Below are 13,529 nucleotides of genomic sequence, written 5' to 3' on the forward strand. Positions count from 1 at the left end.
GACCTGCTCGGGGCCCTGAGGGACACTGGCCTGGGGACAGAGCCCACAGATTCCTCAAAGACCCGGGTTCCTGTAGGCCTAAGTCGTCGGGTCAGACTCCTGGGGTCACCCTGCCCCTGGACTTGCCAAGGGCACCACAGTGAGTTCCCCTAACCTTCCAGGCTGCTTTGCACTGGGACTTCTGCCACTCACTGCCATGCTCCTCTCAGCTGCTCCACCCTCAGGCGGCGACACCAATGCCCTCTTGTTCCCTGAGACAGAGCCTGGGCGTGTCTCAGTGAGGGGTAAAGTGGGTAAGCTTGGCAGTCAGCCTGCCACCAGCCTGGTGACCTTGGACAAGTCCTTAGAGCTCTCCAAGGCCCAGTTTCCTCACCTGGAGAGCGACTCCCAAGGTAGCCATGAAGACCAGGAGGTCAAAGGCAGAGCTCTCCTAGCAGCCTGCCAGCTCCACGACTGCTGTTGTTACTGGTAAACATCTCTATTCTCACAACAACTCTTTTTTTGTTGTTGTTTTTGAGACAGAGTCTTGCTCTGTCACCCAGGCTGGATGCAGTGACACCATCTTGGCTCACTGCAACCTCCACCTTCCAGGTTCAAGTAATTCTCCTGCCTCAGCCTCTGAAGTAGCTGGGAATACAGGTGTGCACCACCACACCTGGGTAATTTTTATATTTTTAGTAGAGACAGGGTTTTGTCACGTTGGCTAGGCTGGTCTTGAACTCCTGACCTCAGGTGATCCATGTAAGAGTTCAGTCAGGGAGGTGGGAAAAATTGTAAAATGGACACAAACCTTCTTGGAAGGCCAGAGGGTCTTGCAAAAGCCTTGGAATAGGATTTGGCTGAAGGCAGCCAGCTTCTCTTATCCAGTGCCTGAAAGCTTAAGGTAGATAACTAAGGGATGTAAAGAAACTGATCTAGATAAGTTAGTTTACTTAGGTCTCAGAACATGGCCTTTGATCATCTGTAGGACTGCTCTCTGCAGGAGGGCGACCATGTTAATTATCCACAAGCATGTGGACTCAAAGCCTTTGTCATTAAATCTATACTGAATAAATGCCTGCAGTGCTAGCTTGTAAGGACCACAGCTGCTGACTCTTTACAGCACCCTCCTCAGTGTCTATGAGTGGCCTGGACCCCTAGCCCACTCTTTCACTGGATATCTGCATCTGAGTGCATTTGTTTATCCATCACTGGGTCAGGTTCTGTGGGTCAGACTCAACAGATCTGCCCACCTTAACCTCCCAAAGTGCTGGGATTACAGGCATGAGCCATTATGCCCTGCCAACTCTTAGAGGTAAGTATTATCATCTCCATTTTACAGATGAGGAAACAGAGGTTTAGTGTGGTGAATTCATGTGCCCAAGGCCACACAGTCAGCAAGAGGCAGAACTCCACCTGGAACCCGGTCTGTCTGACTCCCAAGGCCAGTCTTCTCCCGCTGAGCTGCCTCCCTCCCTGGTGTTGGTGGAGAGATAGGCAGGTGTCCTGGAGGATGGCCGCTGGGACAGGGGCAGGGGCAGGGGTTCCCAGGCCTGTGTCTCTCTCCTATAATCCTCCATAGATCCCTGGGTCAGCCTTTATCTCAGCCGGGGCTTAGCAAATTTTCCTGGAAACGGCCAAGTAGGAAATGCCTTAGGTTTCGAGGGCCACCTATGGTGTCTGTCGCATATTCTCTCAGCCCTTTACAAATGTGAAAACCGTTCTTCCTTGCTGGCTGTCCAAAAGCAGGCCAGATTTGCTGCCCGGTAAGCCCTGCTGGAATTGATCTGCCACTTTCAGCCAGGTCAGCCTCTGGGACAGTAACTTCTTTGTGTTTGTCCCCACAGTCCTGGCCAGTCAAGTCTGTATATTTCCCAGATAGTGTCCAGCTGGGCTGAGGACCAGGATGAGGTGGCAGAGGGGATGCTCATGGATTTGGACTTAAATCCCTGCTGTGTCACTTCAGATGGGGTGGCCTCAGTTTCCTCGTCTGTAAGATGGGGATAATAGTGCCAGCCTCATGGGGTGGTTATAGGATGAAACTCCCCGTAAGCACTTCCCACAGAGCAAGGCACACCTTGGCAGGTAATTGTGGTGTGGGAAGCACCTGGCAGCTCAGCCCTGGTCTGAACAGCACCTACGCCCACTTCTGATGAGGCTGTGGGCCTGGTAGTGCCTGATAACATGAGCTCGTGCAAGGTCCTGTCCCTCCTGGGCCTCAGTTTCCCTGTCTGAGGTGGATTGGACCTGACCCCTGAGGGCCCGCCACCCTTCAGGAGTTAATGGAATGAAAACAGCCATGTGCATGCTGGTTGCCTTGTGCTGACGGCTCTCCCCGGCCAGAAGCGACCCTGTGCAGTGCTCAGAGCAGCAGGACATGGCAGGGAGGAAAGCCCAGCCTGAGGCCATCCCTGCCACCCATCTGGTTCAAGGCTGCCTTGCCCTCCCTGGCAGGAAGGCAAGTGTAGCCCAGGCTCTGGGTCCCACAATCCCCACCCTGGAATGTCAAGCCCCAGGGAGGCAGAGGGCTCTCCCCTCTGAGCTGCTGCTGTCCCCAGGTCCTCTTTGGATTCTGAGAAACCTGTCTGCCGTTTTTACCGCAGTCCAACCCTGTGGCTGGGGCGCCAGACAGGGTAACTGGGGAGGGGGACGGGGTGGCTCCCAGCCAGGCCCTGGAAGGCTTCTCAGAAGCCTCTGTTCCCACATCAGGGAGATGCGTCTTAGAACCCACAACTCCTTGGCACCTGCTCAGAGCCGGGCACTTTGCAAACATAGTCACATCTGTCCTGGGAGGCAAGGCTGCTGACTGCCTTTTACAAGGGACAAAACTGAGGTTGCTGGGGAAGCAGCTTGTCCAAGGTCGCATGGCCAGAATTAGAACCCAGGACTGTCTGACACCAAAGCCCTCACCTGCCACCCAGCCCATAGAGTTGGAAATGATTGTTGACATTGTCATCTCCCATGTGACACAATCTGAGGCCTGGCCAGTATACAGGCCTCTCTGCTTGGATACCTCCAATGACAGGGACTCACTACCTCCAAACAGCTCTTGTCACTGTGGGAGCCCTCTGTCAGCTGTGTTTTCCTTAGACAGAACCAAAGCCACTTCTGTGAAGGCTCTTCACAGGAGCAGGTCCTTCATAACCCAATGACGCCCTTCCAGAGCCACCTCTGTGCAAGGCTCTTGGTGAACCCAATGAGGCATGTTCACCTTACACATGAAACCAAAGGCCTGGCCAGGTAAAGGGCTGCTGCACAGCCAGCCCCGAACCCAATCTGGCTCCAGACTCCAACCTCAACCACTGTGCCACCCAGCCCTGGCTTCAGGGCCCCATGCAGAGCTGGCAGATGTGGTGGGCAGAGCAGGGAGTGCCATCAGAGAGAGGAGGCAGGGTGGGGCTGGGAGCTGCCTGGAGCAGTCCTGTGGCAGCCTAGTCCTGTGGAGGGGAGCCCTGCAGAAAGGCAGGGACCAAGGCTTCTGGAACCTGCCTCCCTGCTCATAGCACTTCAGGGCCCTCGTGGCCCTCGGATAGGCCCCTCGATGTCCCCATTCCTGACACTCCAGGCCTGTGGACCTGGAAGTTTCCAGACATGCGAAGCTGCTCCATTGGCCTCCACGTGGGGACCTGTGTCTAGGACTTGTCTCTCCGGCTGAAGCAGAGGGGGCTCCCCTGAGGAAGGAGACCCTGGCATCTAGGATCACCTCCCCCTTGACCTCCACACTGCATTTCAATAGAAGAAAAGGCTGGCCGACTGGTGCCTCCTAAATCCCCTTCCTATAAGATCGCAGGTGTGGATTGGAGGAATCTCTCTGGAAGACACTATTTTCACTTAAACAAGATCAAACTCCCACCCCACTCCTCCATCCGGAGACCAGAACCCTTTCATATGTGATTTCTAAAGCTGTAAACCCAAGACCCTTTCACATGTAATTCCTAAAACTGTAAATCCGAGACCCTTTCATATGTGATTTCTAAAGCTGTAAACCCAAGACCCTTTCACGTGTAATTTCTAAGCCTGTAAAACTAAGATCCTTTCACACGTAATATCTAGAGTGTAAGCCTGTATAGGCAGAGCTCCTCTTTGTTAGTGGAGCTTGGCCATTTGGACAAAACGTCAAGCCTCGCTCCCGGGCGTCATAATGAACACCTCTTCCTTTCTAGTTCAGTGTCCAAGAGGTCTGTTTCTTGTGGCCACTCCCGCTTCACCCCGAGGTCAGGGCCTGAGCCGGCTTTATTCAGAGCGTCCAGTGAGCACCTGTGCTGGGACTGCCGGATTCAGTCAATAAAAATACAGGCTGCCTGGGTAAGCTTGAATTTCAGAGAAACGGTGAGTAGATTTTTTAGTGTAGTCCATATTGTAGACTGTAATAATGGCTGGGTGGGGTGACTCACGCCTGTAATCCCAGCACCTTGGGAGGCCAAGGCAGGCAGATCATGAGGTCAGAAGATCGAGACCATCCTGGCCAACATGGTGAAACCCCGTCTCTACTAATAATACAAAAATTAAGCTGGGTGTGGTGGCACACGCCTGTAGTCCCAGCTACTCAAGAGGCTGAGGCAGGAGAATTGCTTGAACCTTGAACCCGGGAGGTGGAGGCTGCAGTGAGCCGAGATCATGCCACTGCGCTCCAGCCTGGGGGACAAGAGTGAGACTCTGTCTCAAAAAAAAAAAAGTCTGTAATAATTCAGGGCTCTGGCTGATCCCCCTGTAAACTTGGCACCTGGAGCTAATTCTGGACCTGTCCCAGCCCACTAAGCAAAGCACAGATCCCGCCGCCCAATACCCGTGGTGGGCCCCACCACCGTGGGAGGCTTACATGTGTTTGTTGTTGATGTGAAATTCAGATTGAACTTGGCACCTTGCATTTCACCCAGCACCCCTAACCGAGCCCCACCTTTGGGTGAGGTAGCCTCAGCCTTGAGCCCCTAACCCCTCATTGGAATGGGATTAATAGTGCCTGCCTCAGAGAGAGGTGACACGGGGCACGACCACAGGGGACGGAATGCAGCCCTGCACAGTGGGTTCCATGTGGGGCCCCAAGGCAGAAACCAGAGGGAAAGAAATGCGAAGGTGCTGGGCCCGCGCCCGGTGGCCTGGGCCACCCCTGTGATCGCTTTTGAGGTGGCTGGAGCCTTTTGGCTGCCGGAAGAGGAGGGGAGGGAGGGGGTCACACTGTGCTGTGAAAAGCAGCAGCCCTCCAGCCACCACTTCTGAAGCTGGATGAGAAAACAGAGTGGCACTGTCCTGTTGTCTGCTGTCACATGTGACCTTGTCCCTGTGAACGAGCAGATTCCCGCCACATGAGGGGGTCGAGGCTGAAGAAGCCGCAGCTCTAAGCCCAGCATTCAGGCCCCGCCAAACAAAAGCCACCTCCTAATTGCCCTGTTTGTTCTGGCATGAGAGCACACAGAGCTCACCGTCATCCCAGCCTGCAGCTGGTCCCCAGGGCTTTGCACCTTGTCTGCCCGGCCCCAAGCGCGGTTCCCAGCCTGCGGCCAGCTAACCCTGGGCTGCGGCTGCCGTGTCTGCCTGCCGGGCACCTGGCTAAGCCCTGGCTCCCAGAGCTGTGCCCTCTTGCTGGGAGCTGGGATGATCTAACCCAATCCATGCCCAGACCAGATGGGGAGCAGGACCAGGTGAGGCAGCAGGGCTCAGGCTGGCTGGGCAGACCGGGGCTCCATCTCACTTATGGGCTGTGCTGCCTTGGGCAGGTGAGTTTGCCTCTCTGAGTCTAAGGTTCCTCATCTGTAAAACAGGAAGAACAGTACCAGGGACTCGAGATCATGAGAGGCATGGTGATTCTGCGGGAGTGTATGCTCAGTAAATGTGACTGTGGAGAGGTTCCCAGATCTCTGAAGCCAGAACAGCCTAACTGGGGGCCCAGCCAGGACCTCTTGTAGGGACCAAGCTGGCTTATGGACACAAGGGGTGGATGGGGTGGCAAGGTCATTGGGCAAAGGCGGCAGAGGGACCTAAGGGACAGAGTCCAAAGAACAACGAGCCTAAGATCCTGTGCCCTTCACTCCTGCCCATGCCCAGAACACCCCTGCTTCCCACCCTGTGTGAGAGTTTGGGGCTCTGGATGATTTCCCCCTGTAAACTTGGCACCTAGGGCTAATTCTGGTCCTGTCCCCAGGCCCCTGGACTCAGAAACCCAGCAAAGCAGTCTGCTGCCCCATGCCCCCTGTGGGCCCTACCACTGTCAGAGGTGGTGGCCTTAGATACCTCTCCCCACGGCTTCCTCACCCCAGTGCCCAGGAGCTCATCTCTCTGCTCCTGAGAGGCCTGGCCAACCTCTGGCAATGTCCCAGGAGGCTTCCAGAGGGCGGAACCCCCACATCCCTCAGGAGGAAGCCTGTGGCCTGCGGTCAGCAGCGACTTAGAGCCCGGAGAAGCCAGAAGAGGTGGTCTGGCGGGACACCTGTCTTCATACCCCATCCATCACTTTGATGCCTAAAACAGAGCACCAGCTCCCTCCACACTTCAAGCCGGGTACTTCCCATCCCACTCTTTCCTCCAGGAAGTCATCATACCTCTGGGTGCCCACCTGGAATGCTGCCAGGCTCCACGTGCCTGGGACCCTGTTGGCTTGTGTGCCACGTGGGAAAGAGTTACGGATTGCAAATAGGGGTCCTCAGGCAAGTCCCCTCCTGCTCTCTGTGCCCACCGTCCCCAACCCTAGAGTGAAGGGGTCAGAGTTCACCTTCAAGCTCTGAAGTCAGGGCAAAGGGGCACAGAGTGAAATGCGGCGGGTGCTGACCCCGGTCACCTTGGCCAGGGGCAGCTACCAGGGCAGATGGCAGCTGGCGGCCCGCCCTTCCCAGGCTGGGGTCCTGATGCTCTGGAGGGTGGGGTCCCTCTGACACGGCCCAGCGGCAGCGGAGATGGCTCTGCCTCTGCACATGCCTTGCTCAGCTTCTCCCGGCTCGTCAAGGAGGCCAAGGGGGTGAGTTGGCAATACACGGGGACCAGGCCAAGCTCCAAGACTGAGCAATAGATAAGGAGGGGTAGGAAGGGAGTAGCTCCCCCCGCAGGGCAGGAAACAGAGCAGAGAGACAGAAATGAACCATGAAAGCAAACAGATGTAACCAAAGCAACTGAACTCGTGCATGCCTGGAAGGCGTGTACATCGCGCGTGCGCGCACGCATGTGTGTGTATGTATATCAGGGTGGGCATCTGTCCTAACACCCATAAGACAAGGAGAGGGGTGATGTGGAGATCAAGGGATCCTCCCCCAGACATTCTGTGATTCTAGTTTTTGTTGTTGTTTTGAGATGGAATCTTGCTCTATCACCCAGGCTGGAACGCAGTAGCGTGATCTTAGCTCACTACAACCTCTGCCTCCCAGGGTTCAAACAATTCTCCTGCCTCAGCCTCCCGAGTAGCTGGGATTACAGGCACCCACAACCATGCCAGGCTAACTTTTGTATTTTTAGTAGAGATGGAGTTTCACCACATTGACCAGGTTGGTCTCAAACTCCTGGCCTCAAGTGATCCGCCTGCCTTGGCCTCCCAAAGTGCTGGGATTATAGGCGTGAGCCACCAAGCCCTGTCATCTGTGATTCCTTGACACACTGATACAGTAACACTGACGGTCACAGCTAAGGCCAGCTGTGCCTGGGCTATGCCAGGTTCTAGGACCTTCTCCTGCATCTGTTCCTTGAATCCTCACCCGCACAGACAGGGTAGGAAACTGGCTGCAGTCCCACAGCAGAGCTGGGCTCCCTCCGAGCCCTTGGTCTTGCCTCTACACCATGCAGCCCTTGCCCTCTGATGGGGAGTGGCACCCCAAATTCAGAGCCCATGCAATGCAGCCGTAGGATATGTACCTCTCGGCTGCATCCTCGGGTACGGGGCCCTGAGGCTGCCTCCGCTGGCCACGGGGACAGGAGGGAGAAAACTGGGTCACACTCCCCAAGTCAGCCTTCACCCTCTTCCTCCTGGTCCTCGCACCCCAGCATTAACAGCATCCAGTTCTCCCCCTCCCCCGCCGTCAGCAATGCTCTCTCTGAAGAGGGGCTTTCAGAGCCAAACACACGTGAGTTCTATCGTGGCTCCACCCTTCGCTGTGTGAGCCTGGGTGGGTCATCAGTCTCTCTGCACCTGTTTGTGTGGAGAAGGGGATCCACCTGCTGCTCTGGACGGCCGCAAGTGTGGAAGGACGTGCCGCAAGTGAAGCATCAGCTTCATGCAGGCCCTGAATAAAGGCCAGCCCTCAGCTCCCTTCCTGTTCAGAGGCTGCTCTGCCCCTTTTGCATCTGAGCCACCAGCCAGGCTGGGGGCAGAAAGAAGACCAAGGGCACCAAGAGAAGGCAGGGGATTCACCCAGGCCTCGCCCCAGGGAGGCGTCAGCAGCCAGTTCCGGGGAGCTCAGTCTGGGGACTTACCTTGTCCATCTCTGCCGTCCTCTTGGTGCTGCTGGGAACCACTCCGGCTTGAAAAGGACTTGCTATGGTGTGGGAGACCAGACCTAGCTCCAGGCAGAGGAATGGGCCTGCCAAGGTGATCTGTGGCAGGAGGAAGGGGTACAGCCTGGAGCAGGAGCCTGGCGGGAGCCCTGACTTGGGCACTCCAGCCTGGGTCTGAGCCAGCTCTGCCTCCAGCATGTTCCAGGGGCTCAGCCCAGCCTTGCTGCAGGAAAACAAAGGGCAGGGGACGGTGGGGAAGGGCCCTCACGGGCCCACTGGCTCCAGCCTGTCACTAGAATCAGGTTTGGATTTACTGCCCACCATCCCAGAGTCAGGCATAGGGTTGTGGAGATGGCTGACTGTTCCCTGGGAGATCCTGACACAGCCCCATCATTCAGTCAAACACTCCCCGAGTGTCCTCTATGCACCAAGCACTGTTCTAGGCCCTGCAGATGCAGCAGGAAATAAAAGCCACGAGCAGGACGCAGCTGAGGGAGATGATGGGCGGGACATGCGCATGAACGTGTGAGCTGACCACAGCTGCACGAGGCTGGTGGAAAGTACCGAAACAGAGCAGGCAGGGGCAGAGGGCCCTGGAGGGCACTGCTCTCACGACAGGGGCTCCGGGGCATCTCTGAGACCTGAGTGGAGGGAGGAGAGGAGCCACACAAACATCTGGGCTAACAGGACAAAGCATGAAGCAGGGAGCGAGCGTGTGGAGCGAGGCTGAGAGGGAGTGGGGAGGAGGGAGGCTGGAGAGGGTCTGGGAGGAGAAAGAGTTTCAGGGGCAACTGCCTGCACCATGTTTGTAAGTGACTGCTCTGGGTGCTGGAGAATGGACTGCAGTGGGGAAGGAAGGGGAGATCCAGGAGCTGGGTCTGAGTGGAAAGGTGGTGGGAAGTGGCTAGCTCTGGGCTACATTCTGCAGTCTAGAGAGCAGAGTAAGTCTATTTTCTGGCTTCTCCCAGTCCCCCAAGGGGACCCCATGCTAACAGCCAAGCACAGACTAGGTATCCAGCTGAGGTTTGCTAAGTGACCAGAGGATGCCCGCTGCAATCAGGTGTGAGAATCTGGCCATGGGCAGGTTGGAGCTGGTGGCGGACCAACCTAGCCACCCCACACAAGCTGCATGCCAGCCACAGTCTGTCCCCACTGTCTACACTCCACACAGCCACCTCACACCTTATGTCCGTGGAACCCCTCAGTTCTGACTCTCTCCTCTCCATGAGGACAGAGCCTGTTTGATGCATGCTGTGCCCTCGGCCTCTGGTAAGTCCCTGGCACCGAGGAGACACTTGCTACATGCTGGAAGGAACAAATGAAGTCGCGTGACCCAGAGTCATCTTTGGAATCCCACAGACCCCTCAGCTCCTGACTCCCTAGCAGGTGAGTTACCTCCTCTGGGGGCCGCCTCCCTATCGGTAAGGCAGAAATTCCACCACCTAACATACAGAGGTGATGCAAGAGCGAAATGCAGAGAACCCAGCACAGCCCCTGGTGTCTCAACAAACACCCCTGGGGAGGGGAGGTGCAGGCAGGGGCCTCCCTTTTCACCTCTAACATCAACACACTTGGACAGCCGGGCACCAGGGCGGCTGCTGACTGAGGCACGCCAGAGGCTCCGGCCGTTCTACAAGGAAGGTGTTGACGCTGACTCCCCAACTCGATCGCTGAACTCGGACTTTATGGGATTAAAATTACAGCCATCATTAGGCGTAGCCAGTCAACTTCATTCCCCAACTGGGACTGCCTGTTGAGAAAGACGGACCCAAGAAGCAATGAGCCCAGGTAATGGTGCAAGACAGGGGAGGGCTAAGTGGCTTTTTGCTCGGTGCCCTTCAATGCTCCTGTCATGAGACCTGGGCCTGGAGAGTGCAGCTCTCTCCCCAGACCAGTCTCCCCTCCTGCTGGGGCAGGCTGAAAGCACCCCCTGGAACCTGTCACAGACCTCATGGCTGCTGTGTCAGCAGCTTGTCTGGAGCTTGGCAGAGACACTGGAAGCACCCTGGTGCAGACACCAGGAAAAGCTCTAACAGTGAAAACAAGATGTGTTTGGGCTGGAGCCAACATCCTCTGAGGCCTTTGCAAGAAATAAAACAAATGCAGGGCAGACAAAAATAAGTAAACACCTCGTAATGCGCTTTGGTGTCTCCACCTCTTCGGGCCAGAGCAGCAGGCCTTGGGCAGGCTTCTGAAGGCACCCGGTCCACGCTCACTGCCCCGAGGTGTGATGACAGACGCGCTGAGCCTTCCCGTGCCACGTGAAGCAGTGAGCTCGGCCTGTGCTGCGCGGCTCCTGCCACCTGCTCACGCGGCTGCTCCCCGCACTCCCTCCCTGCTTCGCTGGCCCGGATGAAGCTGCTCTACTTTATTCCTCACAGGGAGGTTATGTAACAATGCTCACACTCCTAACACCTGAATCGGTCTCTCGGAGACCACCAGAAAGTGGGCGACCACAGACACACAGCGGGAGCGAGCCTGTGGCATTCCCAGTGTGACGTGGAAGGTGCCAAGACCAGGGTCTCCATCGTCCTCACTGAACTCACCTGGACTTCACCTGAGGTATGGGTGCCTTCCTTTGGACTAAAACAAGTTCACTAACAGTAAGAGAAGCTACTAGTGACTACATGGCAGGCAGATTGGCTCATGGAAACCTCAGCACCCTTCTGCCACAAAGACACCAACATCCCATTTTACAGGTGAGGAGTCTGGAGACAGAAGGCGGTGGAGCTGGGATCAGAACAAAGGAGTGAGTGCCTGGCCGCGCTTCAACCATGCTGCTCCCCTCCCGGAGCCACGCCAGTTTCTCAGAAGCCCAGTGTCCCCACCACAAACACTGAAGTGTGCTCATGCAAGCCAGCACATGCATGGTCTGCGAGGGTTTCCAGCTGGGCCCTTGCCACAAACGCCCTGTCACTCCAGCTTAGTCCAGGCACGACACTCATGCCTGCCTGTGGCTGCCCAGTCAGGGGCTCTGGGGAGGGACGTGAAGTCCTGGCTGTGGAAGTCTACAGGAGCCTAGAGGCTGCTGTCCACCACCCCCGAGTCCCAGATGATCTGCCTTGAGGAATGAGCCACAGAAACTGAATGGCCATCCAGACAGGGGAGGCCGATGTCAGTCGGCTGAGTGGCCCGCAAAAAAAACAAGAGACGGGCATTAGCGAGCTCTCCCTCCCACAAGACAACATCTGGGTGAACCTTTTCCTGAAGTCTGGAGAGGCTCTGGGGAATCCTGCTGCCCATGAATGTAGGGGAGCAGGTCTCAGAGGCCTCCAGGAGCGGCAGCCACAGCAGTCACAAACCTGACAACTCCACAGCCCCTGGCTGGGAGCCCTTGGGCGGGCAGCTCTAGCTCATGGGCCCTTTTTCTTGAAGAGATTAGAATTAAGACATACTGGGTGCCTGGCAATGTAAACAGCAGCCATGCTCTTTATTCTGATCCTAAGTCTGCCCCAGGCCTCTCTTAATATGACAGTCCTGAAGAGAAGTCACCAAGGGATTCCTGATTCGTGGCTAGCATGAGAATGTCAAATTCTCCCAAGGCCTTTGTGGTCCAACAAGACTGTGCCCCGCTCCAAGGAGCCTCCCTTCAGCCCAGGGCTAAAAACCACTGGGTTCCACGTGTCTTTGGGTTCCAGCTCTTAAAGTCAAATATTAAGAGCAAGGCATGGGCTTTGTTTTGGGAAAAACCATAACCATCAAATGTGGTGCCCCAACTCGCTGGCCAAGAATAGACAGGTTCCATTTAGCGCTGACAGCAGGCCTGGAGACTGACTCTGATGTGAGTCTTCCCGTGCTGATGCCGGAAATGGCTGTGCATTCAAGGGAAATCATGTGGCCAGTGCCACTGAGGATGAGCTGAAGCAGCAGGCAACACCTTCTTTTTCAATGTGTATTAAGTCATTTGTTTATTCCTCAAGATGTGCACACTCAAGTATGAAGTTGGCCAGGGCAACTCACGGCTCCTAGGTATGTACAGGCCGGTTGATGGCTTGGGTTACAGACAACTTCATAGCTAGTGCACCACACACACAAGATAAAACAGGAAGCCTAAAAACCCCAAGCCACGCCAAGAAAAATGAGAGAGGGGAGGGCGGGGTCACAATGCAGCATCCGTAGGGGGAACTCAACGCACGAGGAGGGAGAACAGAGATTGGAAGGCAGGCCAGCTTCCATCTTCACCACTGCAGCTTCTGTGTGATGGTCAGGGGACTGAGTTCAACAGGTCCTTCAGGAAGCTCTCGGGATCGGTGATTTCTGATAAAAGACCTGCAAAGCACAGCAGGCAGAGGCGCATCAGGAGCGGGCGTGCAGCCCTCATTCCCCCTGAGTCACAGCTGCCGCATCTAGCAGAGCACACACCACTGTGCCCCGACAAGCTCTGGCCCGGGTGCTCACTGGATACCAGCATGACCGGGGAGACAGTCATCAAGCAAAACCCTGTTCCGTAGGAGTCCTGTTCCAGAAGCAGGCACTGCTGCTGGGGGTGAAGTGGCAGAGGCCACACCTGGCTCAGGGACACCCAGGGATGTGCAAATCCACTGACCCCCAGTGCGAAAGGGAAGGCAGGTTCTGAAGGGAGAGTGCCCGCAGTCTTAACCATCTTCTCAAAGGGAGCTGGGACCAAAGAAAGCCCTGCCCTTTTGGGCTGGGAGGAGTACAGCAGGATAGCAGGACCTCAGCTTCTTCTGAGCTCTGATCCGATGGTGGGTCCTCAGCTCCTGAGCAGGTTGTCAAAGCTCAGGAGCTCCAGTCCCTCAACCATCAAACAGAGACAGGGAGAAGCCCTGCGGCCCCACTGCAGGGATTAAATGAGGCCCTGCGTGTGCAAGTGCCTCACACACAGAAGGTGCTCGAGCTGCACCAAGGCCTCGGTAGCCCCACACCTCCATCACCAATCAGAGGACAGGAGACACTGAAGCTTCTTGTAAAACAGCCACAGAGCTGCTAACCCCAAAGGCCTGGCAGCCTCTGAACTGAAGTCAGCGCCCAGGCATCTGGGCTCAAGGAAGGAGAGCGGCTCAGATCATCCCCAGTTGGCTTTGGAAGGTGTTTTTGTTCTCACGTTTGAATTGGGTGTGTCTGCTGTTCTCAAATTTTCTAACAGCTTAAACAAAGTAATAAAGTGGTGCTGTCAA

At 56.0% G+C, this 13,529-nt stretch overlaps 1 protein-coding gene across 4 annotated transcripts in view; it reads right to left on the reverse strand.

Annotated features, from left to right (window-relative positions):
• Positions 1 to 11,790: 11,790 nt before the first annotated feature.
• The window catches only part of UBR4 (ubiquitin protein ligase E3 component n-recognin 4), a 139,581-nt gene continuing 137,842 nt past the window's right edge, over positions 11,791 to 13,529 (reverse strand). For all 4 annotated transcript variants that reach the window (XM_021668430.2, XM_064363364.1, XM_064363365.1 and 1 more), the window contains one exon: positions 11,791 to 12,660. In XM_021668430.2, the coding sequence (XP_021524105.2) occupies positions 12,596 to 12,660 (65 nt within the window). In that variant the 3' untranslated portion in view covers positions 11,791 to 12,595. The remainder of the gene's footprint in view (positions 12,661 to 13,529) is intronic.

The sequence above is a fragment of the Aotus nancymaae genome, unplaced genomic scaffold, assembly GCF_030222135.1.
Source record: "Aotus nancymaae isolate 86718 unplaced genomic scaffold, 86718_ANA_hifiasm-v0.15.2.pri h1tg000053l, whole genome shotgun sequence".
NCBI classification, from domain to species: domain Eukaryota; kingdom Metazoa; phylum Chordata; class Mammalia; order Primates; family Aotidae; genus Aotus; species Aotus nancymaae.